Raw genomic sequence first — 27,486 nt, forward strand, 5'->3', positions numbered from 1 at the left:
TGCTGCTGACCTGCGTAAGATCCTGCCAATATGTGGACCAGTCACCAAAATCTGCCCTATGAAGCTGAGGTCAAAGTGTTATACAAAAAAAAAAAAAAGAAAAAGTGTCATAGCAATTTCACCTTGAGCTGCAATACTGACCTCCCTTGCTAAGCAGGTAAATTAACTTAGTCACAAGGAAAAGCCAAATGCTACAGGGAGAGGGACTCATATTTCCATGTATAAATCYGCCTTCTCTTTATGTAAGCTCCAAATACTCAACACAAAATGACAAAGTAGCCTGATTTGCAGGCACAAAACTGTCTTCCTCTGAAATAGTTAACTATATTTTTGTTCAGAGTACAGAAAGGGCAGGAGCTGAAAAGAGTGATCTTTACATGCTAGGTTTTTATTTATATAAACTATCCAGAACACCTTGACAATCTTGGGGGATACACAAGAGCTATATATAGAAATGTGAATAACTGTACTAGTGAGCATGACACTGTGTGCAAGCCAGAATACTCCTCAGTGTTTTCAGCCATATGCTYTCCTTCTTCCCTATAGCCTTGCATAGGTTATACAAAATCATTTTAGCACTATGTAAAAGAATTTTTTCTTGCCTTTTATGGTAGTCATTTCAATATGAATACTATGTAGTCTGAGACTTCCTCAAAACCTCCCAGTTTGTCTTGAAGTTTTCCCTGAATAATCACTTTTATTAGGATCCTATAAAGCTGTACCTCTATCCCACCATACATTATTCTGCAGAGAGCTAGGTTATACAGAAAGCTTATTGCTGAAGAAGTGCTGTGACATGAGGATTGGTAGATCAATAACCCCAACAGACTGATGATTCCTCCAGAATCAGTACATTGTTATCCTGAGTTTCTTGGAATACTTTTTAGACCCAAAAGTGAACCTAAGAGGTAACATCTTTTCCAGGGTTTTCAGTACCATTACTCTTACTTGTATTCTGAGTGTGAAGAACACATGCTATGAACTAGTATTTGGTATTYCTGAGCTAAAATGAAAATGCTCAATGATTCTGACTGGAGTGGGAACTGTTCTGGATTTGAGAMCCATGGCATGCAGTTTCAGGAAGCTTCAGGAAGACTAAGATTACTCTGGGTTTACTTTTCTTGGGTGACTGAGAGTTTCAGCAATGAAACTCTTGCACTTCACAGGAAGCTTTTCCTGTGGCTGGAACATGTTTAAGGGCTCTCTCCCATGACAGTTCTCTGGTGTTTAATAACATGTGAAGTTAMGCATTTGTTGTTCCCTCACCGGGATGTTTACAGGGTCTTTTTCCTTTACTTGGCTTCTGATCTTCACAACAGTCAGAGCACTCAATCTGTCATATATGGCTGAAAGCAGACAGCTGAATCAGGCTTCCTTTGTGGGGGATGGACATGTGCATATGCACAGTTCATCCCATATTATTCCTTCTGCTGGGAAACTAGCTTAATATATATTTTTCTAGTCACAAGAGGAATGTATGACTGCAATAGCTTGTGATAGTGAGCAGATTAGTYGCCAGTGCTCATGGATAAGGGAAAYAGATTCAAACCAAAGAGCAGARAAMTGTCAGACACAGCACCCTAGCCACAAGTCAGAGRACACCTGGGAAAACAATCTGAAAGAACTGGAAGTGGAGAGGAGACAACAGAGAAGGGTAATTTTAAACAAGTCTGGACAGTAGYTGAGTCCTGGATCTTGCAATCCCCAGTGGAGATTATGTGAGGAGCTCCTCTGGAGGCAAGTGGAACAGGTTCATGGAAGACACTCCCTGTTTGGSTTCACAGAGAGAGGTGAGAAGGTAAGAAGTAAACCAGCAAGCCTTTTTGAAGTAAGAGACTTACTGTAATTTGATTGGCTAGAGGACAATACTTTGGATTGTCTTTCTTGTCTTCAATGGAGAGAAGCTTGATAAGCGATGTTTTGGGAAAGTAAATCAGAAATAAAGCCAAGAGCAATGCTTCAGAAGGRTGTAGGGCAGAGAGGTGGTGCAGWTTAGAAAAATTCTGTTCTTTTAATGCATGTTAAGTCATGCAACAGCAAGGTAGGAATTTTGTGCCACTCAAAGTTTTCCCAGAGAACATTTCACACACAATAAAAGGATACACACATGAAAACTGGAGAGCCTCAGAACTAAAAGGGGCAGAAATCTGGGAATGCCCTAGGAGAACTCCCTTCCTAGTTTTTAATTTGGGARCTGTTTTGGAAACAGTTGAAGATAGCTGCAAAGTTTGGTTGCAGGAACTGAAGAGAGAAATTTGAAGGATGTGAAGGGAAGCAGGATAGTCACACAAGCAGATAATGTGTAGGTGCTTTGGGAGCAAGCAGCTGCCAAGAATTGAGTAAGGACAGTGCTGTATACACCCAGATACAGATGCAGACCTTGGTTAGATTATTYAATTGTCTGGCCTTCTTTGGGAAAAAAAGCAGTGACCTCAAAGGAAGGATCCTAAAGGAGGGCAAAAAGGGATGAGTGAGAGTGTGAAATGGAGAAGGCTAGATATGAAAAAAGAGATCTGGATAGTGAAATAAAAAGCTAACAAAAGCACATTTTGAAATAAAGAAGTGATGTTTTTCAACTTGCAGAAAGTGAACAGAGCAAGCAAGAGGTGAAAAAGAGTTTATAGATGCAGTAAATGAGATAAGAAATAAGATTCTCTGTTTTCTTTTAAAACTAAACCACCAACAAAATTGTGAAGTTCAGCTTTCTGTGAATGAAAATTGTTGTTCTTCCTTCCTTCTAGTAAGGTAAGACCAAATGGTARCAGTGATGGACACAATGAGAAAAAGATACCTAGTGACTACATAGGCAAAAATACRGGAGGATGAAAATGAATTTACCCATCTAGTTAGCTCATAATATGTGCTGTGAACACCRTTTGAATGATCAAATGGCTTATACAGTGTCTTTTCTGCGACACATGGAACCAAATCTGTGTCCTGGAGTAAGGTCACTACACTGTCAGCTGGGTGACAAACCTAGTTTGAGCATTGACTCAGGATTGCAGGCCATGGGCCTGAGGCCAAGGGATGTCGAGCGTGCCACAGAGGTGACGCGCGTACTCCCGGCGGAAGGCTTCCAGTCCATCGGCACGCCGCCATGCCATCCCCGCGCCAATTCGTGGAAAGGCAACCGGGCTGCYTCCAAAGGGAGGGACTTGTCTGCCTGTCCAGATGGATGTGGCGCTGTGCTGGCAGCACTAAAAACCTGGCAGAGAGGAGGAAGGAGTCTGTTGGGTMGCCACTGACTGCTCGTGACAAGCTTTACAAGGAGACTGAACACTTGCCGAGGATGCCCCATTAGCTTKGTCCAGAAATATCTGGTAATTTTGCAAGAAATAGGGGAGACGAGGGCAGGTGTTGCACTGCTGTGGATCAGGGGAGCTCTCCTGATTTCAGCATTCTGGTTGAGTTTTGGCTCAAGCTCTGAGGCATTAGCACAATGAGACTGTTACTGCACTCCTACCATTCCAGATATTCTTGGTATAACACAGATGTCAGCCTGTCCCTCCAGCATTCCTGTTAAGATATGCTGCTACTGAGAGTTTGTTTGGGGTTTCTGCATCAGTTTGAAAGGTAGCAACGTTGTTGCTGCAGATTAATCCTTCAGACAATGCCATGACAACTGTACCACATGGTGCCTGCCAGGTTCACGCAAGGACATAGTGGAGCACACATCAACAGTGGAGGTGCAAATGAGGTAATGGTTATCAGCAGACAGGTCAAGGCTCTATGTATCTACTCCTGGAGCACCGACTAACTAAAAATAACTTTCTGTTGCAAGTACCCATTTCCCAAAGAAGGAAATGTCCTTGTTTAACACCTTCCACCCCAAACAAACCAGGAATGACTTTATGTAGTTCCTGCGCCCCTTGACATCCCAGCAGTCTAGTTGGATGACTGGCTCAAGTGCTCTGCTTTCACTGCCAGAAGGTGACCAYAAGTCAAGAGTAATATAAAGACCCAAGAAATCCCAGCCACAACCCCATCACCTGACTGTCACCATGGGTAGTATTACAGTTATGCACCAGCCTCTCTCTCTCTCAAGAATGTGAGTGTCTGGAGCAAGTGCGCGGATGAACTACTCCTCATGCCTTTTGAGATACACATCATCAGATCAGGATCTAGACTACTAAATTATCTCACGTCAACTTCCCACTTGGGTCTGAACTGTGAACAGAGAAGCTTTGGCTTCTGTTATTAAACCAGACTTYATACACATATACAGATACCAAGGAGATCCCAAGGAAATATTTCTATTATTTAAAAATAGTATTCATCTGTAGTTTCTAGAGTGCCCTAAGAGATTTTTTTATTCCACTAAACTACAGTAGATATTTTTGTCGTTGCCAAGTATGAAGAATTCTACAGCACAACAGTTCACTGTGAAGGGTGTGAGTCTGTTCTCCCTAACAGTGTGGAGCAGCATGGACTTGAGGCAAGGATAGGAAGTGAGTGATGCCCAGTTTATTATTAATATTGGACAAAAAAAAGCATCAAACTTAGGTACTCTAACTGTATTTTTTGCATCTTCATAAAAAGTTTATCTTCATCTGATTTCTGCAGCTTGTTTCAATACCTTGTCCATCAGCTCTGATGCTTTCACTCTGGCCAGGCAATTTCTATTTCTCCTGCCCACCTAATTATACTTTTCCATATATTTACATTACTAAGTAAATATATGCTAATACTGTCTAATGAGATTGACAGGCTTACAACTGTGCCATCACAGGCCAGTGCAGTCTTCTCCTGCAGACACTACTGCTTTGAGAACATGCAATAGAGGGCAAAAATGAAAAAGCAAGATTGTTGTGAAAAGGCACCTACTAACAGATGAACCAGAAACAAGCATGGTAAATAATTCACAGCACATCCCCTAGTGAACAAAACCAGAGGTGTTTTAGTAACACACATAAGCAATGAGCTTAAGCAGAGCCATTGGATCAGGCAGGCCAAATTCCTGCATTTGCTTTATTAGCCTCATGATTGGGGTTTCTTTTTTTCCCTGACTACAGACAGTGCAGTGAGTATAAAAAGGACAATTAAGCACCACTGCTGAGCATGTCTCCTCTTCCCATGTTGCATACCCTGGCAACAAATCAATTTTGTCTTTTGCTGCAAGACTTTCTCTCTGCTGGCTCAAAATTACTCTCCCAGAATCCTCTAGAGCAACTTTTTTTTCCCCTTCACAGTTCATCCTGCCAGTTGCCACTTTAGTAAGAAGCATATAGCAAGCAATAACTTTATGTTTTCCATTCCCTCTAAAGGTTAACTATAGGTGAATGTTTTATTCTTTATAACAAGTAATTGACATGCATGAGCCAACTTTCTGTTCAGAACATAATTTGTATTCTTGAGAGATCTGTGCGTGCTCTTTTTCATATTGCTTCTTCCCTGAAGGGATCTGGGAGGGGGAGGAGAWGGAGAAGCTTTTAAAGTTTGGCTCACAAAAGTTACAGAGAAAGATCTAGGCTTTCAGCTCCATCAGATAAATGCTAATGTAACTGCACCRTGTACAGTACAGTGGCACGTACTGATAGGAAAAGAACAGAGTAAATAAGGGGGAGGGAGACGGGGAGAAGTCAGCAGGCAAAAGCCCCAGAATACTCAAGTGTCCRGGCAATCTTGCTGTCAAAATATAAGTCATCAGAAACTTTGATCCTGAAGGGTTGGTGGGCTCATTAGAAATACARTTCAGGTGGGAATTTAATGAGAGCTTTCTAATGAAAAGTTGATGTAGTTCTTCATAACCTTATACCTGGGCACTTGGGCAGGATTTACTTAATCAAACTTAATGATTTGATCCCAAGATCACTGAAATCGGATTTGTTTCATTCACTTCAGTGAGTTTAGAATGAAGTTCAAAAAAGCACCATTTTAATGGGGGTGTGGCAGGGACTTTCACATAGCATGTTTTTTCTTTTTTTTTTAACAAATCAAGAGTCTTCTCATGTGGTTACATCTTCTTGTGAGAAGGTTTTTTTAGAATTTTAGTATGAAGAGTGTCATGTGCAACCCCTGTAATTCAGAATAGTTTGYGGGTTGTGGTCTCCTCGGTGGATACAGCTGTGTAATCCTTGTGATGCTGGAATCTGTCAGCTGCCACTTTAATTTTACCACACAATAGTGATTTTTCATTTTGCAGTAAGGATTTTTAGCCTCCCTGCATGTAGTTTTTTCAAAATTAACAGACATAAGACCCCCTTTGGCAAACAGAATATTTTGAAAAAGCTAATGTAAAATGACATGTAGAGACTTGGTATTCACACTTWCACCTATCAGGGTAGGTCCTACTGATCAGCAGTAACCCCCTCCCTTAGTTTGTAACATTCAAATTTGTGGTTTTGAAAGAGTGAACAGTATAGTTTTACTGAAGGAAATACAATTTACAAACAGAACTGGGACAGGATTATGTATTAGTTGCACATGATCATGCCCATTTATGAGATTTAGCTAGAGTCTTCACACTACTTAGGTTACAGTATAGAAACCTGCTCTTTGCAGTTTCCCACTGCACCCACCAACAAGCATTCTCCATACACAGGTCCCAGTTGTCTACTAAAAAATTACTCTAAATACTAAGGAACTAAGGCAATTTAGGCACACACAGACACCTATCTTGTACAATAAAAGCCTGAAAGGCACCACGAGGTTATTCTTTCCRCTCACACTTTATTTCAAACAGGTGTGCAAGGGGAACATATCAGAGAGATTTAAATAGAAGGTGAAGCAGACTGTAAATTTCCATCTACACTTGGTCTAATTAAAGCTATGAACATACATGAGACTGAGAATTTTGTTTAGAGTAATCCCCTTATCAAAACTGTCATATGCCAGGAAATGTTAGAASCAGAGTTGCTTATTCCCGTGTTCTTGAGTTACTGTGTTTGCCATTTAAATATCAACATTTCTCAACAGCTTTCAGTTTAACCCACAGAGGTTTTCCCACAGTAACTTCTGGCTGACTTGTGAGCCCCTTACTCATACTGGTGATTAGTTAATTCCACAAATAGCTCCACTGTCTGCAATGGGATCACWTTTAATTATGACTGCATCAACGTAAAAGGTTTCCAGCTCTTTAGGACTAACCCAGATAGTGCTATGAGATAATCTCCCAGAAGCTGTGATCAACAGACTTTTTTTCTACTTCTGCTTGCGTGAAGGATAAGCCACTGCCACCACAGACAACAAAATGTTCCTATTGCAAGCTGTGCTAAGCATGGGATTGGGCTTTTTTTCCCTATTGTTATTTTCCTAGAGAGAGCTTTCTGCCTCTTCTGACTCTTATTTTCTACCATAAAAGCAAAATTTTRAGTCTAGGGTGCAAGGATTTTCCCAACTTTACACTATCTCACTTGATGCACTCCCAAGCTTTGCACTTCTACCCAGTATTTGCACTTAAAAGTAATTATACAGAAAAAATATTTGTGTGCTGTTTATGTACCACAGGCATGTCTTCAGGCATCTGTTGAGCTAGGGGGCCTCCTGTTAGACACTGGAAGGATATACAATGTCCTTTTGATTCCCCTCRCTGTTATCTGTTTCTTCCCACAGGGCTATGGAGGGAGTCCTTGCATGGATGCATGTAAAATCTCACATGTGATTTTGCTGCAGTCAATGGCATTATTTGTGAGATTAATTAATCACCACTGTGGAAAAGYACTCATGTTCATGTTATTGTTAATAAAAGGAAAAGGGGAAAAAAGCTTTTCAGCAGAGGGACTAACATCCTACAAGGCACAGCAATCAAAGCCAGGACCGGAAACAGGTGCTCATGGATCATGCAAGCTCTCCTGGGGCCACCGAATGGGTCCAGTGCTAAATGTACATACAGACCACAGGGCTACCTGTTCCCCTAGGGCTCCTTTTGTTGCTGTTTGAGGGACAGATTTCCCTGCTCAGCTTTTGCMTGCAAGTTACAAAGCTTTCTTTTTTAAGAACTGCTATGTAATGACCAAAAATAGCCTGCCCCATCCATCCTGAGTGCAGCCAGGCAGAGTTCCTTCATAGTATCTGTCATGCCTAAAAATATTCCTGTTATGAAAATAGAGACAGAGATATCTGTTTTTGTGTGTGCTGTGCCTGTGTGTTTAATCTACGTGTAAGTGCATGTGGAGATAGTCTGAAGGTGAGCTTCCTCATTCTCAGAGAGTGAGTGCTGTACTGAACAATTATTTAAAACAGYGAGTGTCATGAATAAGGGCTTGATACCTATTTCTAAATATCTGTCTGTAGCTGTACTGCTGCACTAGAAATACATCTAGCAGACAGTATGTAAAGCAGAGCAGGGAATACCTCTGACTTCTAGACTTGCTAAACTTGCAAAGCTGTGGGCAGCACTGCTCACAGTAATACTTTGCAATGAACAATGAGGCAGGCTAAGCCTCTTAAGTGAGATGGGGTATAAAATAGGAATGTTTGGAAGGAAGGAAACTAAAGGACACAGCAAAGTAAGATGTACCTTGAGTGCTGTGTAGAGAATGACAGTGATGAGGGTCACAGTGACTAGGCAGAAAGGTGGGAGGTGTTTTAAATCACATGTGGTTTTCCTTCTCTGAAAGTTTTAAGTCATAGAAAAAGCCCGTAAAGGAATCAGATATGACCACACAGAAACAGGAACCGATGAAAGAATTTAGGTCTCAGGGTAGAGGAAAACCCTRTTAGTTGTTTCTCACAGCTTTTTCCCCCCCTTCTTTCTTTTGAAATGATGCGAAATGATGATGTGTTCAGCTTTCCAACAGAGGCAAACCCTGCAACTGAGCCTGCCCAGTTTAGGTGTTTTAAAGTGCAAAGGGAAGCAAAAACATGCAAGCACAAACACCTGCTGAGTTTAGGAGAACAGAAAGAAACAAAAGAAAGGATAAAACAAAGAAAATACACTGGTTGTCTCCAGCTCTCTCTGAACCTAGTCCAGGTTAGCACTGTTGCGGACTACAGTTCAAGACAGGAGTTTCTGCAGGATGCCAAGATTGTATGAAAGGATATTTATTTCTCAGAAGTGCTATCTTTATATGAGGTTACTGCTATTTTGAAACCTTCTTTGCTTCATAGTTTCTACAGTTCTACAACCAATATCTCCATGTACTTGTCTTCTTTGACTGCTGAAAACTACTTCGAAATGCCCTGGAGGGAAAAGGCACAATCAGATGAGGCAGCACTTTCCTGCCCAGTTCTGCACAACAGAACCAGTAACCCTTCCAATAAGATTGCCATTTACTCCACTGAATATCCTGATTTAGCTCAARTCATATTCATATATATCATTAATATTTTTAAAGGATTTCTGAAATCTGTGTCATAGTCTATAAAATTCTTTGGCACATGCAGAATTTAGGTACTTTCAGGTTAAAACTGTTTTGGTGAAATAAAGTAAACCAGAAGCAATAATGAAAAGCCTAAATCCCTGAAAGTACATGATGATGTGTCCTTGCCCATGCATTAGGCTGCAACAAGTGTGTTGATAGGCAACATTAGATATGCAAGGATGAAGTAAACAAAAAGCCCAAGGATTATAAAGTAAATATTTGGTGYATTAGCTAACTGTTTGTGAGTGTTTTGTGCTTTTAAATTTGTTTTTATTAATGTTTAAGTCCAACTCACCTTCTAAAAAAAGATAACTGAAATGATCTGTCTCCTGCCCACAGTCATCTCCTCCATCAATATTTTTGCTTATCTCTCTTCTCATGTTTCATGTTGTTTCAAGCAGCTCTTTAGCGAGCCACAAAAATGTTAGCTATCCAGCTGGGTTTAAGTGGACCCCAGCTGAAGTAAATACTCCAGGCATATTATCTTTCTTTTCCATTTCTTGGTTAGTCCTCTTTGGGCCTGCTATATGTAGATGGGGAGTTTTTAAAATGTTTAGTGAGGGAACCAYGCATTACAGAAACTCTTGCTTTCACAGTCTTGTGTTTCTATAGTAACCATCTTATTAAAGCACTGCAGCCATCTGCTTTAAATACTAACTTCACAAGACCATAAGGACTAGCTTAAAACAATATCATATGTTCATTAAATATTAAAACTAGAAACAAAAGAAGAGAACTACAGGACAAAGTTTTCTCCTGTTCCTTCAATCTAATATTTGAAAAAACTCCAACACTTGTTTGTTCTTTTTAGATAATTTAACAGTTCGTGCCACTGCTTTACAAAGAACTGTGCAAGTGGCCATACTTGCTGCTGGTGGCATAAATGACAACTTTCTGGGATGCTGCAAAAATAAACAAATGAAGAAAATAGCTTTTTGGGGTAGTTGGTCAGTCTGTATATGTTCTTGATAAGAGATTTTCTGCAGTCTGTTTTTGTAGCAGTACTCTCAGGCATACTGTGGTGAAGTCTTTAGCGGAAGGAGCACACAGAGAAACAGCCAGCAGCAGCTGAGGAGTGCCACACTGAAGCAACCACTGTCTGTTTTTATCATAGTCTGCTAAAGGGCAAATGCCTGAGAGAAATGTATAATCACTCAGTAGTACATTCAGCCAACCTCAAGCTTATAGCCAAAACATGAGATTTAAACTCCCTATAAACTGTGTCCCTAAGGAGCAGGAGCCTAGACATGGTCCTAATTCAMAGAAATTACAAAAGAACCTGCTTAAGTGACAGGCTGTGATGGCAAGGTCCTTCCATTAAGCACACCTGCTGTCTTTGTTTCTTTTCAACTATTTGAAATACRTTGGCTGCTACCTTCTTCAAATACTGTTTTTCTTCAAATTGTTCTAGAGAGCCAAAGGTAGCTCCTGAGAGCTCTTCTCTGCCTTCAGTGTATGGCACCTAGCTCACACTCCAGAGTTATTTTCACTTCCTGCTTTACTTCCTGCTTCCTCATTCTGTGCTGCCTGTTTTGAGGCCCTGATCCAGCATAAGCTATTGTATTTGGAATCAGAATACATGGGAACACTCATAATTTTCAAATTTCATCTAAAAATGCCAAGAACAAGAAAGAGGAGGAGAATTCAGTTCTTCCTTCCCAAGCACAAACCTGTAGCACTACAGCTCAAGAAAAATATCTTCTAGTGTTCTGCATTCTCTGAAACATGTTTCTGTCTTCATCCACTACAGCTTAACAAAGCCGTGCATACTACTAAGATTAAATACTCTATTGCATCTGTTTTTCCCACTTCTCTTTACTGCCATATTGAGCAAGTGCCTACACTTAAGCTGTTCATTGTATTGTCCAGAACTTCTGCAGCAGAGAACTGTTTGCATTATGCACAGAACAGCGGCAGTGTGCCCAGATAACACTGGCATGGTCCTTGGCCAAGAAATTCAATTCTAGTGGATCACCAGACCCTCACAAAAACGTGTAATTACTTAAGATTCCCCCACTATGCTTTTTCTSCTCCTTGATGACACCAACTTCTCTGTTTCACACAAGCTTTTTAACTGAAGTTCTTCTGAGGTTTCTTGTATTGGTAACCCAAGGGCAATGTCTCAAGGCAGGAACAATCATAAGCAAAAACACTGAATGAAGACCAGGAGTTCCTGGAGCCACAGTGAACATCAAGCTGAACATTTATGTCAACCCTTTTCAGAAAAAAAGGACAATCTTTGCACAGACTCTTTTGTGTAGCTTTGCCAGACATTAAGTTACTTTTCTTCTTGTAAGCCTTGGCAGGGCTTCAACTGGAATGCGTTATCTGTCCAAAAGGAAAAAATGTTCATCAAAATGAGAAGACTTGGAAGAGTACAGAATCTCTACAGGCAGAGGTCTTCTACAGCAGATTACCCACCTATTTATCAAAAGTGCCAGTTACAATTTGGCTGACTTGGGAGAAGAAAATGGAAGAAATGATCTCTTCCATGGCTGCTTCATACAACTTTTAGGAACAATGTGTCCATCTTTCTCACTGCTATGCACTGGCACAGGGAAATGCTATTTAGTATATTCCAATGAGAATCTTCCTGGAAAAGGGTGCAAGCAAGTTTGAACAGGCCAAAAAGGAGCTCACAAAGGGACGATGCTGGCCAGTCTTCCCCTCAAAATTAAACTATCCCAGATTTTCCACATCAAAACTTTACACTGAAGCATCACATTCTTTCACATGGAGTTTCATGGTAATTGCCATTACAGAGACAACCATACTTCATGTTTGTGGACCTACAGCAAGTATAAAAAATTAGGGGGAAAAAAAAGGCTGCCAAGATAGTGAAAGGTAAGTAGAAAAGAAGGTGTGATTTTGCTCTTTYTGGGTATCTCTTTGAATTCATAAATCAGGGTTTCCGCAATTTGCCTGTTAAATACATGCAACTGCTTTCTTTCATTGATATATAATTTGACTACTAGAAAAAGGGCTTTCATCATATTTTGAAGCTTTGGAAGTTTTGCATGGCCAAAGTCAGTCTGGTGGGCAAAGCAAGTAGTGTTTCTTGTAGGACTGAAAGACATGGAAAGAAACCTCCACACTTCACTGGTTTAATCCTGTGACCATGAAGAAGAGCCATTGCTGGTTGATGAGCCATGGCTCAGCTGTCTTTTGGTTTATTCAAACTTACTCCATAAGATGGGAYTTTCTTGCTTTCCTAAGAATACCTCTGGGTATTTTTCCCCCCACATTCCCCAGTACTGTAAAAAATCTGAAWTGTTCCTTGTTCCTTTCACTGTTTCTGTTCTCTTTTGCACATATTATAATTTTTGTGACTCTTGAATTAACAGGACTTGTTACATTTTTAAGYAAGATTATGGGAAACATTTTCTGCCAGTGGTTTGTGCTGAACAGATACTCTGCAGGCCCTTTGCATGTTCCCACCTTGCTTTTGAGTGCTATGGGCAGCTGTTACACTACCATGTATTAATGTATTGTCCAGCAGGTGTTCTGTACATTTTATTCTCTGTGCACAAAAAACAATAAGCAGTTGGTCTGTTAAGGAACCATCTTTTGCTGAGAAAACAATGAGTAAGAGATATAGAGGAACAATCTGACCCCTGTCTGTCTACTTCCTAGGTCAGGCAGTCCTCTCTCTGCCTCATTCAGTGCTGCAACTTTTGGAGCACAATTGGTGTGCAATTCAGATCCTATCCAAGATTTTCAGCTCCAAGAGACATTAATACAAAACCCTCAGGTGAATACCAGAGCTGCTGTTTCATCTCTTCTCCATCTTCCCCTGCTTTTTTTTTTTTTTTTTTTTTTTTTTTTTTTTTTTTTTTTTTTTTTTTTTTTTTTTTTTCTTTTTTTTTTTTTTTTTTTTTTTTTTTTTTTGTAGATTGGCTTTTAAGAGGGGTGAGGGAAAAGGAGTATTGACTGAAAAATATAAACTGGTGAATGATCTCTTGCTCTCTCCCACACACCTAGGCAGCAGCGAGAGCTATGGCTGGGGATAGTTGTTTATTATGCCAAGRCATATTCTTCCCCAGACTGTGCACTGTCATGACTGTAGATCAATCCATCTAAGTATAAGAAAAACCAAAAGTCCTAAGTCTGTTCTCTGGGAGTTGAGTAAAACTCTTAAGTAATACTTGCACCCATGCATCTGAAGACATAATTAAACTATAGGTGTGCCTTTTGCTGAACTCGTTAAACAAGATTTCCATGGCTTTTTTACCTAGAGGACAAACCTATGACAGAGTCTGTAGTATTTATTTTGAGATACTCATCTAAACTGACACAATGGCGGTACTCACCCTGTAGCATACAATGGTAATTTTACACTGTTTCCTTCTCTCCTGCCCCCAACTAAAAGCATTGAATAAAATAATCCTCATAAGCAGCACTTCTTCCCTTATATTCTCTTCATTGGGGGACTAAAAGAAGCTCTTCAATGTAAGAGCTACAATGTAAGAATGTCAGATCTACAACGTAAGAAAATATTATAAATGCTAACAATAAGAAGATTCTCTGAGTCAAAAATGCACCAGACAGAATTTGTGTATCAGTACAGACTTTACACTGGTTAAGTTAAATGTACTGGTAAAGCCCACAAACATCATAAATACTAATAATCCAGTCCTTGTAAACCTCAGTACTTACTGATTCAGAACAATTTTTTTTAAGTGCTTCAGAGTTTCTGAAGAAAGACTGGAGCAGATGTACAGCGATGTATCCAAGAGGAAAGCTATATACATTAAGGGACAGTTTCATACTAAGGCTCTAATTCACCTTTCTCCCAGCTTGCCCATACTTGTACAGTTTCACAGTAAGRTGGATTTGCTTTCCTCAGGCAGGAGAAATGCTACAAAGAGCTCTTAAAAAAAGGAACACAGCAGTGACCTATTTTCAGTGGTTCCATTCTTATTTCTATGTCTATTATATACAGTGTAATGMACATTGTAATGAACATTCAGCAGTAAAAAGACATCAATAACTGACCAAGTACACTTGCTCTCATTCTGAATGCAAGCTCAAAAATTGCTAGGAGATGGGACAAAAGCGGCAATGGGTCCGGAGCTGGCCTGCAGAGCACTTTACTGGCTCAGGTTAGAGCTATGTGACCACACGAAATGAATTAGTGACCAGCYCAGAGTGGCCACATGTCAGCCTGTCTTGTTTTCTTTTGTTTACATAGCAAAAAAAAATTTGCAGGAACTTTGTCAACTCTAATGCAGGGCTGCCATGGGTATGGTTGGAAAAGATTAATACTATGAACTAGCTTTATACTTACAAAATTTTATTCAGTATGGGATTGAACTGTATTGCAGAAGAGGCATGGAGAAGCCTGTGTCTCTTTCCTACAGGCTTTATCATTATGATATTTACAAACACTGAGATGTATTATAATAATATAACTACCATCTTTCTACCATGTTACCTGCTTCTGAAAAGTCTAACTTTCTATTTGGGAGAGGGAAAAGAATTTTTATAATTTATCAGTCTTTTGCAAAGCTGAGATTATTTTTTTTTAATTCCAAAAGTGAAATCTGGAGGTGATTTTTAACAAGCATGGATTATTTTTTCTCATTTAGCAGCTTTTTCAAGAAAACGGAGATTATCTTAGGCAACCATTCACGGTTATAGCACCTGCCTTCCTCCACATACATATATTTCTGAGACAACTTCAAGAATGCTAGAATCTGTCAAAAACTAATTGTTGGACCATGTACTCCACTTTACTATAAACAGCTAACTTCTAGGAAGCAAAGTGTTTTGGAATACTTGGCATATAATACAAACTTCTTTGAAGAGCTTCAAGGGTAAAGAGGGGATGGTTTCTTTTTTCAGTAGACACGTACTGTAAAATATATACATGTGAAGMTAGAACATAGACTTTTTATAATTGAGCATTCAGTGCTTGGTTTGCTGAAGTAATGTTTCCTCTATGTTTTTTTTCTTAAGGCCCATGTCAAAAAAACGAATCAGCCATACAGTGGTATTCATATTTTGTAGATGGCGGTATTTCATTTGAAATACTAAGGCTTCTTTTCCCTAAATGGATGGTCACAGGTTACCTACAAAGCATTCATTAGTGCCTGAGTGCAAGTTAATAAAGGAATAAAAAAGGAACTGTCATTCAGGAACCACACTATCACGCAGTGTTGTTTTCTTCTAGRCAAAGTAAGTCAGCTTTGTGTTTCCTTCCCGTTCTGAAAATTTTATGTGCTTTCTGAGTTAGTTCAATGCAGAAGCAGTGCTGAAGAATACCGGCACTTCTATCCCCGAGTTGCTGAATCACTTGAATCACTTATCTGCCGCTCCTGCTAGTTAATAGTAGCTATTTTTAGTTWATGGTGGAAAACGCTCTCATGGTAGTAACGATACTTCAAAACAGTTTGGGAGCAAAATAATTCACTTTGAACGCCTCTCAGAGCCTGTGWTGGTACGAGCGCCTTGCTATTCGTTTCAGCACTGGTGATCTAGGTCAGCCTGGCACGTGGGATGTGGCATTCGCTGCCTCTTTCATAACTGCCCGTAAGAGTTCTGGGGTCATGTTTGTAAACACTGCTGCCATGTGCGCGTAAGCACGTGGCGAGACACCAGCATGACCTGGAGTGCCAAAGCCAAGAGGTAAAGCTTGGCACCAGTGTGATGTCGCTAAGCCACCCAGTGCCAGCGCTTCGGCTGGCGCGCACCCCTCGCAGCCCGTGAGACACCGCGGCGGGCTGTTTGAAGGGCAGGTGGGAACCTTTCTCCTGTACATGGCACACGTGGATGTGTGCTAATGCTGATGGTGGGCCCACAGGTTTGTCTTTCAGTAGTAAGCAAATGGCAGTGCTGAATTGTTCTTAAGAAAAATGGAACTCCTTATGGCCCTAAGTCACTAAAATTTGAGCCCACATGGTCCCACAATACAATGCAAAACTGTGGCTTTTAGGGAAAAGAACTGTATAAGGGCATGTTGCCAAAGCTTCCAAAATGCCTTCAAAGACACATAACAGAGACTTAGTGTCTGTAATAGCTTTTTGCTGGCTTTGTATGATGAAATTAAGACCACGTTTCAGTCATTTGAGGAAGTAGCTCCTAAATTATTTCTGTTTATCGGTAGAAGTTGCATGATATGGCCAGTGCAAACAAAAGTCACGAGTCTTTCATTTCCTCTTAACGAGAAATAAGCAGATCCAGCCACCCAAACCCATGCAAAGTTTCATCTCACACTGGCCACACTTTATATGCTTCAAGAMAAAAACCAAAGAGCATGTGAAAGGGGGAACAGTCTGTAGTCAACGTGTCTCTCCATTGTAAAGGCTCTGTTTCAAGTGCAGCTGTAAGTCTCATTTGCTTTGACCTTTCCTGGGAGAGCTGAGAATAAGACAAAGAGTTAAAGTGTTACCAGTCCCTGCTGAGTCTGCACTTCTTGGCCAGGCAAGCCAGAGAGGCGGCTGGAAGAGGGTGTGCACACAGCAGAGGGTGAGCGGGAGGGGGTGCGGGGAGGGAGAGTAAAACAAAAGGAGAAAAATAAACTGTGCACACCCCGAAACAAAACAGGGGAAYAAGTACAGAAAAAATGCTCATGTTTGAAGAACAGGAACTTTTCTGTTTGTTTCCCTCCATGTAGTTATATCTTGTTATCTGAACTCAAGGTACAGTAGATATATGAGTCCTTGAACTCTGAACTGGTGAGGAGAGCAGCAAAAATAAGTCAATACAATTTTAGCTGAGCAGCTGGAAAGAAACAGGCTTTGTCTTTTTGTGCCTCAGCTATGGGAGGCCATTTAATGCTGCTTCACACAGCTGTTCAAACCTCTTTCTTACTGTATGTCAATGGCCTGCTAAAACAAAGCAGAACTAAGGCAATCTTCTCTAAGTGATAATGCAGCTCTAATTTTAAATAGTAGCTGCTCCAAACTACTTGTGCTTTGTTGAGCCCCGTCGCTTTTAAACCTGGACAAGAAGCTGTCTCTGGTTTGTTAGCGGAAAATGGAAAAAAAAAAAGTGTCCATTCATTTCCACAGGCTTTTTGAAATCTTGCCCTACTGTAAATGTTACCCAATTCCCTAGCAGTGTTTCTGGAAAGGAGAAAWGTTGTGTGTGTATCTAGCTAGCACTCTCCAGTGCTACTATCGAGCAATCGAGCAATAAAGTTTCTATTTTTGACTCACTGGGGATGACCTTGCTCTAAACCCCTGGCTTGAATATTGCTTAAATGTAAAATGAACAAACCYGAACAAGCCAGCAGCCTCCACCAGCCCATCACAGCCTTGCCTTTGGCCAGGACTGCTACAAGCAGCCAAGAACGTGGGTGAAAAACAGGAACTCTCACAAGCTGCAGTGTGGCACCCAGTGGTGCCTGGGGACACCTGGGAGAGTGTAAACAGTGTAGCCATGTGCACGCAAGCCATGTGGGGGCTTGGCTGGCTGAAGCTCCAAACTGCTGTGGGGAAAAGAGCAACTGGGGGAAGGCAAGTCTCAGTGCTCTTCTCCATCTTTTTCCTAAGTAGTTTGCAGTGCTATTGAACCTCTAAACATGGCAGGGAAAAATCCATTGGTCCTTCATGGTCAGCTGCATCAGTCAGCATATATAGATGCTGCACAAGCTAAATTACCTATTGGATTTTATTTTCACATGCATTTCACCATGGACTGTATAACACCGTGAATGTGCTGAAGTTAAATAGGGTAGGTTCTCAGTTAAATGCACTATGTATCAAGCAGGCTGAGTTATGACTATGACCCACAGCAAAGAAACTCAAACACCAGAGAGAGACGTTAAAGCTTACCATGTCCAGTTGAGGTCTAGGAGATAACAGAGGACTATGAACAGAAAGCTATGAATGCTGCTATGGTTTATGTCACCTGCAGGTTTGTGCCTCCCATCTCCAGCAGTGAGATTATTGACAACTAATTAAAATTGGTTTTGTTTTGGTATTTTTCCCTCCTTTGAGCTCTGCAACTGAGTAGGATGTCAACATGAGGGTTTGTGGACCTTGACAAAGCTTTACTTGATAAAACAGATCAAATGGGAGTTGTGAGTAGGCTGGAGCTCATGTATATGAACAGTTTGCAGACTGTAGTAATGTTGCCTGAATGAATAGGAGAATCAAGGGTATTAGAGGGTGTTACTGGAGTACCTACTTATAGAAATGACATAACTGTTTCAAACACTGTGATTAACTGACACAACATGCTACTTTAAATTATTGTTATTTTAATTATTTGTTTGGAGGTACATGGAGACATTTACAGTGCCAGTAAAATGGAGATAACGTTCTTCCCTGCATCCTTTCTCACTTGAGTGGAGGGGTTTRAACAGTGCTGCAAAGCAGTGAACAAAAAGTCATCCTTTTTCCTGATGAGATTTATTTAATTTTAATTTTCTGAGTTGTTTTGGATAAGCACTGCTGATTTAGAGGTCTGAAAGTTGCTGCAGCAAAACCAGAACATATTGTCAATCAGCAGAAAATGCTACTGAAAACCAAATTCTGAAAAAAGTGAAAAGCGTCTAGTTTCTGTTTCTTAAAATTGATACTTCTGTTATCTTAGTAAGCAGAAAAAACGATCAGTAAACTTCTGAATGAGCAGGAAGGAGGGTATCATGGGTAAGCACTGGGGCTTATGAGATATGGGTTCGCTTCYCAGCTATACCACAGTTTTCCTGTAAGTCTTTTAGCGTTAAGAACAAAAAGGCACAGAAATGAATGACTCCAGCAGGGTTTGCACTATATTGCATGATCTCTGTGTGCTTTGACTCTCAGTTGTTGCTTATTAATTTTATACCTCTTCTCCCCTTCTTTGCGTGTTTTGTTTGCTCATTAACATTAGCACCCTGGGGAAAAGGGTGCAGCAGTGCTGCCTAGGAACTCCTCTTACACACACACACACACACACACACACACACACACACACATGCACAGAGTGGGCAGCAATAGCAGCTTTGCTTTATTTACTGCAAATATTTGGGTTTTTGAAAGGGAGCTGCCTGCCTCTGCTATAAACAAGAGTTACTAACACTTTTTCTGGCCTCTTGTGTGCTGTCAGGCCCCTTTTCTCTGCCTCTTTTACTGAATTAAACAGTAAGACAGAACAAAAATGGCTTATGTTTGTACAGCCCCAAGCACAGTGGGATTCTGTTTCATGGCTGGGATATGAGGTGCCTCCTAATGTGCAGTAATTAATTTCACTCAATCCACTCTCCTTATATTTAGAAGCATCAGAGTTGCCATCCTGAATTAGACTCATGCTCCAGCTTGTCCAACAAAATATCTCCAACCAGCTCGTTGTTTCAAGAAAAATCAGCTATTCTATTAGTAGACTCTTCCAGAAGCACAACTTCTAATTCATCAGCTAGAGTTTACATTTTATAGCAAAATACATGTTAACTTGCAACTGCTTTGAAAAGTTGGGGGTTTTAAAGAAAAAATCAGTTTTTAGCTTCTATACCTTGTCCCTGAGTCTTTCCATCCATTTCTTCTTTCAGTTCCCTCAAAAAAGAAAAAAAATCCCAAAATTACTTTTATTTTTCTTTTTTCAGTGCTACAAAGTACATGACTGACTAGGTGCCTCACTGCTCCAAGTGTCTGGTATAGCTTGCAGAGCCCAAGGAAAATGAATGGGGCTTTGTGAAAATGGCAGTTTGCAGGATCACAAGTCAGCTGACAACATGAGAAAAAAAAAAGCCACTATACTTAATGTATTGTCAACTGCACAACATAAACACAGTGGAAAAATAGAAATCTGTATTTTCCTGCCTGGTTTCTCACTTCTCAGGCACTACACACAGTAAAATAGAAAGAAAACACATCAGTACAATTCTTGGTTTTCCGACTACTTTCTCACACCTACAGAAGCTTTTCTGCATTAAGGATTACAGGGAAGCAGAAACRTACAGGTCTTAACTTATTTAAGGAAAATAGATGTTCCATGTAAAGTATGGAGGGGACCACAGAAACAATAGAGAACTGAAAGGCTGTATTTTCTGATTTGTGTATCTTTTATCTTTATAAATATCAAGAGTGTTTTTCCTGATTTGGTGAGTATTTTCATTTGCTCCTGTGTATGTGATGTGTACATGTGCAACTACGTGTGCATGGAATGGGGAACACACTAGCACACATTCTCCTTCTCCCAAAATCTCTACTAGTTATAYAGAATTAAATAAGTGTTAAGTCTGACCCTTTCCAGTTGTTCAGCTTTCATGTTTTTGATTTTTACTGTTGCCATTTAAATAATACTTCAGAGCTTTTTGGGCAGACAGCCTTGAAATGAAATAGAAGAGCAAACAAAGGAGTGCACAGGGAACAAAAACTGGGCAACTTGAAAATATGTTAAAACCTGTAATATGTGCACAMACATACCCGTACTGCTTCATATCCCAGGAAGAGGTGAGTCCCATGTATTTTCCAGCTTTCATATGTTCTTTTTTAGGGATAAATGGCRTTACTTTTATCAAGCTGTACATGTACTTGAAACTTCATGGAAATACCTGACTTCTGTGGTCTTTAACTCTGGGAAAATGGTAGAAGCTCCTGCTTTACTGCCACAATTTCTTTTCCTCATTTTACCATGAGCAGGAAAGTAATCCTACTGGCACACAAGAGAAAATATGCAATCATTCTTTTCTCCTTTTTGCTTACATAAGAGCTGMAAGTGTTCTGTGTCCTTTGGCAAGTATAAAAATTTTATAACTTCAAAGAAYGTGACTTCAAACATAAGTGAAGTAGCACTGAAAGAAGAAACAGATTAAACAAAGATGAAAAAAGCATCAGGGGCWTGAAACGGGGGTGAGTGTTGCATGAACAGTTGTTGTCTCTCATACGAAGGGACAAATCTGGAAAGATGTTAAGGACACTGAAGTTGAGGGCAAAATTCTTCTGCCAGTATCTGGCCAGGGTTAATGTTTACCCTTTGATCTCTCTAAGAGTAATAGAAGTGGCAAGAGAAGGAACAAATAGTAAGTGCAAACTCAGGAATGCCTTCGTCACATATTCTCTCACATGCTTTACTCTTGTTTGCTACCTTCTGTTACCCAGCTAGTGCAAGAGTAATGGGAACTGTAGGTCAAAAAGCCAAAAAAGAAAATGAAAGGTGGTAAAGAGCTTACTGAACAGATTCTGGATGACACAAATCATTTTGTCCTGTAAATGAGAAGACAGGTGAGCAAGAAACCACTGCAGTGCAATTACAAAATTACAGTGTTGTAACAGACACCAACATAAAATGGGAGCAACCAGTGTGAACATAAAACTGCTAACAGAAGCCATGTGTATAACAAGATCTGCMGATCAGCCTTCATACTGTGTTGCATGACAGTGAAATACCATGACTCATCCAGACAAATCCAGAATATGGAAGAGGCATTTGTACCAACTGCTTCCTCTGTATGAGGAAAAAAAAAAGATCTTAGAATTCATTTTATAAAGCAAGTGATGTGCTTTGCACAATGTTCTCAGTGCTTCCTGCAAAACAGCTTAAGAAAGTCTGAAAAATGTGCATAGGACTGGATAAGGAGCAGAATCTTTCATAATAAAGTCCCACAGCACATGCAGGGCATAGGCTTCAAGTGTCTCTGAAAACCAGAACCTGTCTGACAGCTTTGGTTTAGGCCCACAGGGGAGAGCATGAAACACGTTGTCACTTGGGTGCTTCTGACCAGCTACACTGCATTTTCACAGAATCAAAAAATTTTCATCTCTGCAAGGCATCCCCAATAATTGCCACTACTTCTCCCAACTCTTTTTTTCTTCCTTCTTTTTGAGCAACAGATTGGTGGCATTGTTCGCTTGGTTGAGTAAATGCAGAAATTTCTACCACATTTCTTACATCTAATGGAGATCCAAAACTTGCCTTGCAGTGGTATTAGCTTTAGTAATAGCAACGCCTCTTTGTGTCAACATGTATCATTAAGAAAAAGACTTTCAGATATTTGATTTTACTCATAAAGTTAGTAGGATTCATTATTTCTTTCTTGTTCTTTAAAAAGGGAATTGTTCTAGTATCTTAACAGGCAGTGAATCATGCTTAATTAAGAAAAAAATATATAACCATCTACAGTGGGATTCTTGTATTTTAAAGAGCTGTTTTGTCATAAAAGCTTTTGGGAACCGAATTAATTATACATTTTTGAAAGGTGGGGGAGAGGCACAAAAATAATTTGAAACCTTTGCGCCAATTCCCTTAACCCCCATCTCGTACTTCAGGTCACTCTGTTCCAGACAAACCTGTCAGCACAGCGCAGACTGCATTCGAGTGCAGAGGAAAAAAGCAACGGCATTCGACAAAGGACCCAGTGGTCTCGAATGCAACACAGATGCAGGAAGCTCAGCCAAAACTCAAACTACGATATGTGTTCTTAAAACTGTGCATTTTTTTATTTCTTTCCCCCTCCTCCGCTGTCCGTGAGGACCAGGGACATTCCTAGAACTCTGTCCTCACTCGCTGCGTCAAGGCAGCTGCTGAGGATGCTGGGACAATGTTTGTAAACACTAAAACCACGTGCACGCAAGCACATGGAGAGTCATCGTCCTGACCTAAACCTACCCACTTGGTAAGCCGGGGTTTCACTGCAATGGAGCCAAATCCTTTCCCAACACGATGTGACTTAGAGTAGCTCATGCCAGGACATTGGAACACAAACTTGGACTGCTTATGCATTATTGGAAATTAGGCAGAAGAGTTGTTTAAACTTTAGCACTGAAATGTAAGTTTAAGGAAAGGGTAGTTCATGTAAAGAATGCAGACAATGTTTTTATACAGCTGCAAAAACTCAACTTATACCTGGAAACTTCTCCTCCCCCCATGCATATACCTGGTAAACCAATATTCGTATGTTGGGAAAAGATGTGGAATATATTTTAGGTTAGAGATAATGCTGTAGAACATATGAAGATTATTTCATGTTGTCYAAATTGCACCATAGTATTTAATCAGAGCGCTGATGGTACTGCCCTATACCTGGGAAAGACACTTCCAAGGGGTATTTGGTCATTGAGCTATTCCTGGTTCTTTTAGCTAGCTAACACTCACCTGCTCACTTCTTTGAAACTGATGTAGTTTAACAAAACTKTGATCAGGCTTAAAATGCTAAATTATCCTTTCTTACTGAACTTGAGCATAGAAAAAGTCTATTCCTTTACACACTGYGACAGAAATGCCTCCTGTATTTAATTTTTTTTTTGTAAGAGGAAAAACACACACACAAGGAATTAGGTCAAATACTGCAAGCYTTTATTTATCTGTAAGAATAATCCTTCTGGGATTTCTTGCCATATGTATACTACAAGGCAACAGCACTCCAACTYGGAATCCCCATCTCCACAGAAAACTTTTTAAAGCTTTTTAAAGACAGCCTGAATTTTGTTCAGGTTACTAAGATGATTCAGAGTTCTGGAAGGTGTTTGACAGAGATGAAGAAGCCTGCTTGAAAAGACACACAGGAATCTAAATCTTCATGGCTTTTATTTGTTAAAGGGTTTTTCAAAGCATGGCAATTGTCGTTAAAGTGACCCCAGATTTAAAATTCTTCACTACGAAAAACTAGCAATTTTCATTAATTACTTCTGATCTGCCTATAAGTTAGGACTTAATTTTTTGTCTTCAAGAACAGTGTGGGATATGTGGATGAAATTAGCTAGCTGTTCTTTCTRTTTCTCAAACCTTGTTTTTCTCTGCCTTCCTCCTGTCACTCCCTGCTACGTAATGCAAGGAATATTCCCAGTATTTTAATCCAAACAACCTTTTTGGGTCAGTCATCAGCTGTCATTGGGATTAGTCCATCTGATGCTGCAGGTTCAGAATTTTGTTCCTTAACCCCACCATTTCTGCATTCACTCAGTAAGAAATTCCTTGGCAAACTGGGTGATTTTCCATATATATATATATATAGACATCTATAGATAATTTTTTAAAGCAGACATCTATCTTAAGGTAAGACAGAAGTGATTTCTTTTCAATGGATGACTGAGAGGATGATTACTCACGGTACTTTCCATTTGTAAGGTTTTATTATCTAGGATTATTGGGACGAGGTATGCAAATAGAACAGTGATGATCTGAAAGTAAGAACCGGAACTATGGCAACTGGTTGCTAGTTACTTGTTCAGTGTTCAAAAGCATATTTCTGCTGCAGAGTATCACTAAATGAGTAAGATGGTATTCACTGCCTTATGAAGTAAGGGATGGGAATAATGCTGCAAGTGTGATTGATTCATACAATTCTCTTCTTGGCTTTCAGCCATGATGCAGTCATATGCTTTATCTCTGTTCAGACTACAGCTTTTTTTTTTTTTTATAATGAATCATAGTACATCCCACTCCATTTCAGAACCAGCACATAGCCTTTCCAAATGATGTCACAACACTTCATGCTGCTGGCTGACTGCCTTAACAGCAATCAGAGAGCTGGACTAAATAAATACTGCATATTATTTGCCAAAATAATTTGTGGTTGTGTTCTCCAGCACAKTTTCCAAGATAACCACCGACTCTACTTGAAACTTGGCAACTTTGTTCTACCACTTTCAGGCTCCAGTTGTAAAGCTGGCTTACAGATGCTGCTACCATGCCTAGAGCTACTGTGCAGCAGCCCAGTGAGAGAGGTAGAGAGGTCACTTGCTGTGACAAGCCAAATTTGACAATTCCAGCCAATTCTGGAATTCCACCTTGACAAATTGTCAGTTTTTTAAGAAGGACCTTACTTGGCTCCTGTAGAAACACAAAATGTATCTTCCACTTGGAGTGAAATGGAACAAGGGATTTAAAATCACTGCTTAGGCACACTGATTAAAAACAATACTGTCCATGCAAGTAACTCACAAGTGAGGCACTCTCTATAACCCTGAACAGGATCGCCAGCATTAATCCAACAATCTCAACCAACTTTGGCAGCTGAAATGCCCATACCAGCAGCCACTACTGGTTCTCCTAGGTCCACATGCAGAAGCCAAAACATTTACAACCTCCTATTTCTGCTACCCAGTGCAGCACTGGTACCAACAAAAGACCTTGGACATCTGTCTATCATGGTAACTCCTCAAGGAGCACACATTTCTTGTTCTTTAAACAATGCTGACATGCCTAAGTCTAGGACCATGTTCACTGTATCAAAACAATACCAGTTTTCCTGACTAAAAGACACCACACTGCATCACCACAATGCCAAAGTTCTGGTTAAAAACCCTACTACCAACAGTAACAATTTGGCAAATTCAGATGCCTCAGCATCTCKCGTTCAGCCTTGTCTCCTTCTGAAGATATGTTCTGAATGGCCAATACAAAATCACTTTTTGAGGTTCCCTGGATGAATTCACAAAGTTTTTGGGRTTTTTTATGTCACTTCCCAAAATGAAAGATGACTTTTGGGTTCTCCATTTCATGTAAACAGCAGTTCAGTCCCACCACCAAAACACTGTTATTTTCCACATCTTTGCCTTCCCTTTCTTTCCTCCTTCCTACACCCTGGTTTCTAGATTTAAATGTTTTCCGACTTCACTGGCAGGGTTCATACTACACTTTCCATGAGAAACACAAAATAACTGCCCAACAGTGATTTATTTTCACTGGTTCCGAATGGTGGTCTTYTGTGGGATAAAATCCACGATAGATCCATTTTTTCAGAGAGTTAACAGCAGCAGTCAGATCCCTCTGTAACTCGAGTTTATACATGGCTACTGACCATTGACATTTCCCWGTTGAGTATATTCGGCAACCACATCGTTTTGGATTTTAAAACCTCCAGAGAAAGTGCCGTGGTGGAATACACATGCAAATACACAAGCGAATGTGTGACTGCACCCACCCCCTGCTGCAGTAAGTCAACCTGCCATTAACACGCGAGTAGAATGKCCTCATTAGCCGACAAACAACACCCACTGACCTGCTTTCACTAGGGACACTATCTCCTCATCTCTGAAACTCTTAAACTTCACATTGAAAAGAAGAAAAAAGAAGAAAAAAAAAGAAAATGATGCTGAACATTCAGAGCTGCCGATCAATGCTCAAAGCCTGCACATTCGCATGCCGCTCATCATGGAAAACAAATCTTATGATGAGATCTTTGGTTGCAGCRTTTCGAAGAAAGCACGCTATACTACATCACTTTTCCCTTCACCTGACTCCGMAAAGGAAAATTACTTAAGCAGAAAAGAGTCTGCTGAATTTCCAACATTCAGACCGCGAGCCGAAAAGCCTCCTYGTAACTCGGGGCAAGAGAATGAGCGCTGGTGTCTAAGGGGGTGATTTAACGCCGATAAACGCCGTGATGCGAGCGAGCGAGCGCACACTGCCGCGCGTCTGACTCAGGCGTGGTGAGGTTGTTGCTCTTGTCTGTCATCTGGCGGGGAACGAGCCTGACCTCGCCGAAAGCATTATTTTAGAGGAACACGCTCGAGAAAGTGATTCTCCTTTTCATCCCGTGGCCACATTGTGCCCCGACGGCAGGGTATAGCAACGCGGACAAAACACGCGTGGGGATCATTGCACGGAAAATGGGAGGCCTCGCTCCGAGCCCCCGCCTCGCCCGCACGCACTTCTCSCTCCCAAGCCCCCCGGCACCGCGGTCCACTCGGCATCCCCTCGCCCTCCCCAAGCCCCGCAAGCCCCCGCCTCTCTCCCCTCTCCCCGGGCTGCGCCCGCCTTTGTGTCCAGCCGGGGCCGGGGAGCGGCACAAAGCCGGGACGCCTCCGACCGCCGTCCCCCGTCCGCAGACAAAGGCGCGGGGAGGGGCGGCGAGGCGAAGCCCGGGTCCGGCCCCGTGAGGAGGGGGCGGCGGCGCCCCCGCCGTCCCTGTCAGTCAGCCATGTTGGGGGACCCCCGGCGGTGCCCCCTCCTCGCCGACCCCCGGCGGCGCGGCGCGGCGCGGCGCAGCCCCGCGACACCTCCCGGTAGCGCCGGGCGGAGAAGGCGGCCGGCGTGGGCATCCCGCTCTGACCTCTGCCGCGTCCCTCAGCCTCGCCGACATCCAGCACGCACAGCCCKGGCGCCGCGCTCCCCGCTCCTACAGCGCCGCCATCTTGCTTCCTTCTGCTCCTTGGCGAGCGCGGCCGGGCCCCCGCATCAATATGCGCGCGGCGCCCTGACGTCGGCGCCCGCCCCGCGCGCCGCCCCGCGCGCGCGGCACGGCTCCCCCCGGGCCCCCTCCCAGCGCGTGGCGCGGGGGCGCCCCCAGCATCGTCACCAGCGCTGTCCCCGTTCC

General features: G+C 41.4%; 1 protein-coding gene across 3 annotated transcripts in view; it reads right to left on the minus strand.

Moving 5' to 3' along the window:
- Nucleotides 1-27,486, minus strand: part of TET2 (tet methylcytosine dioxygenase 2) — a 71,312-nt gene that overhangs the window by 42,801 nt on the left and 1,025 nt on the right. For 2 of the 3 annotated variants that reach the window (XM_057379231.1, XM_057379230.1), the window contains exon 1: nt 27,223-27,350. The exons of the other annotated variant lie outside the window; for it this stretch is intronic. In XM_057379231.1, the coding sequence (XP_057235214.1) occupies nt 27,223-27,252 (30 nt within the window). In that variant the 5' untranslated portion in view covers nt 27,253-27,350. Of the gene's footprint in view, nt 1-27,222; nt 27,351-27,486 lie in introns of those variants that run through there. 3 annotated transcript variants of the gene reach the window in all.

This window comes from Malurus melanocephalus, unplaced genomic scaffold, assembly GCF_030028575.1.
Source record: "Malurus melanocephalus ecotype Western Australia unplaced genomic scaffold, MMel_1.1 scaffold_394, whole genome shotgun sequence".
NCBI lineage: Eukaryota > Metazoa > Chordata > Aves > Passeriformes > Maluridae > Malurus > Malurus melanocephalus.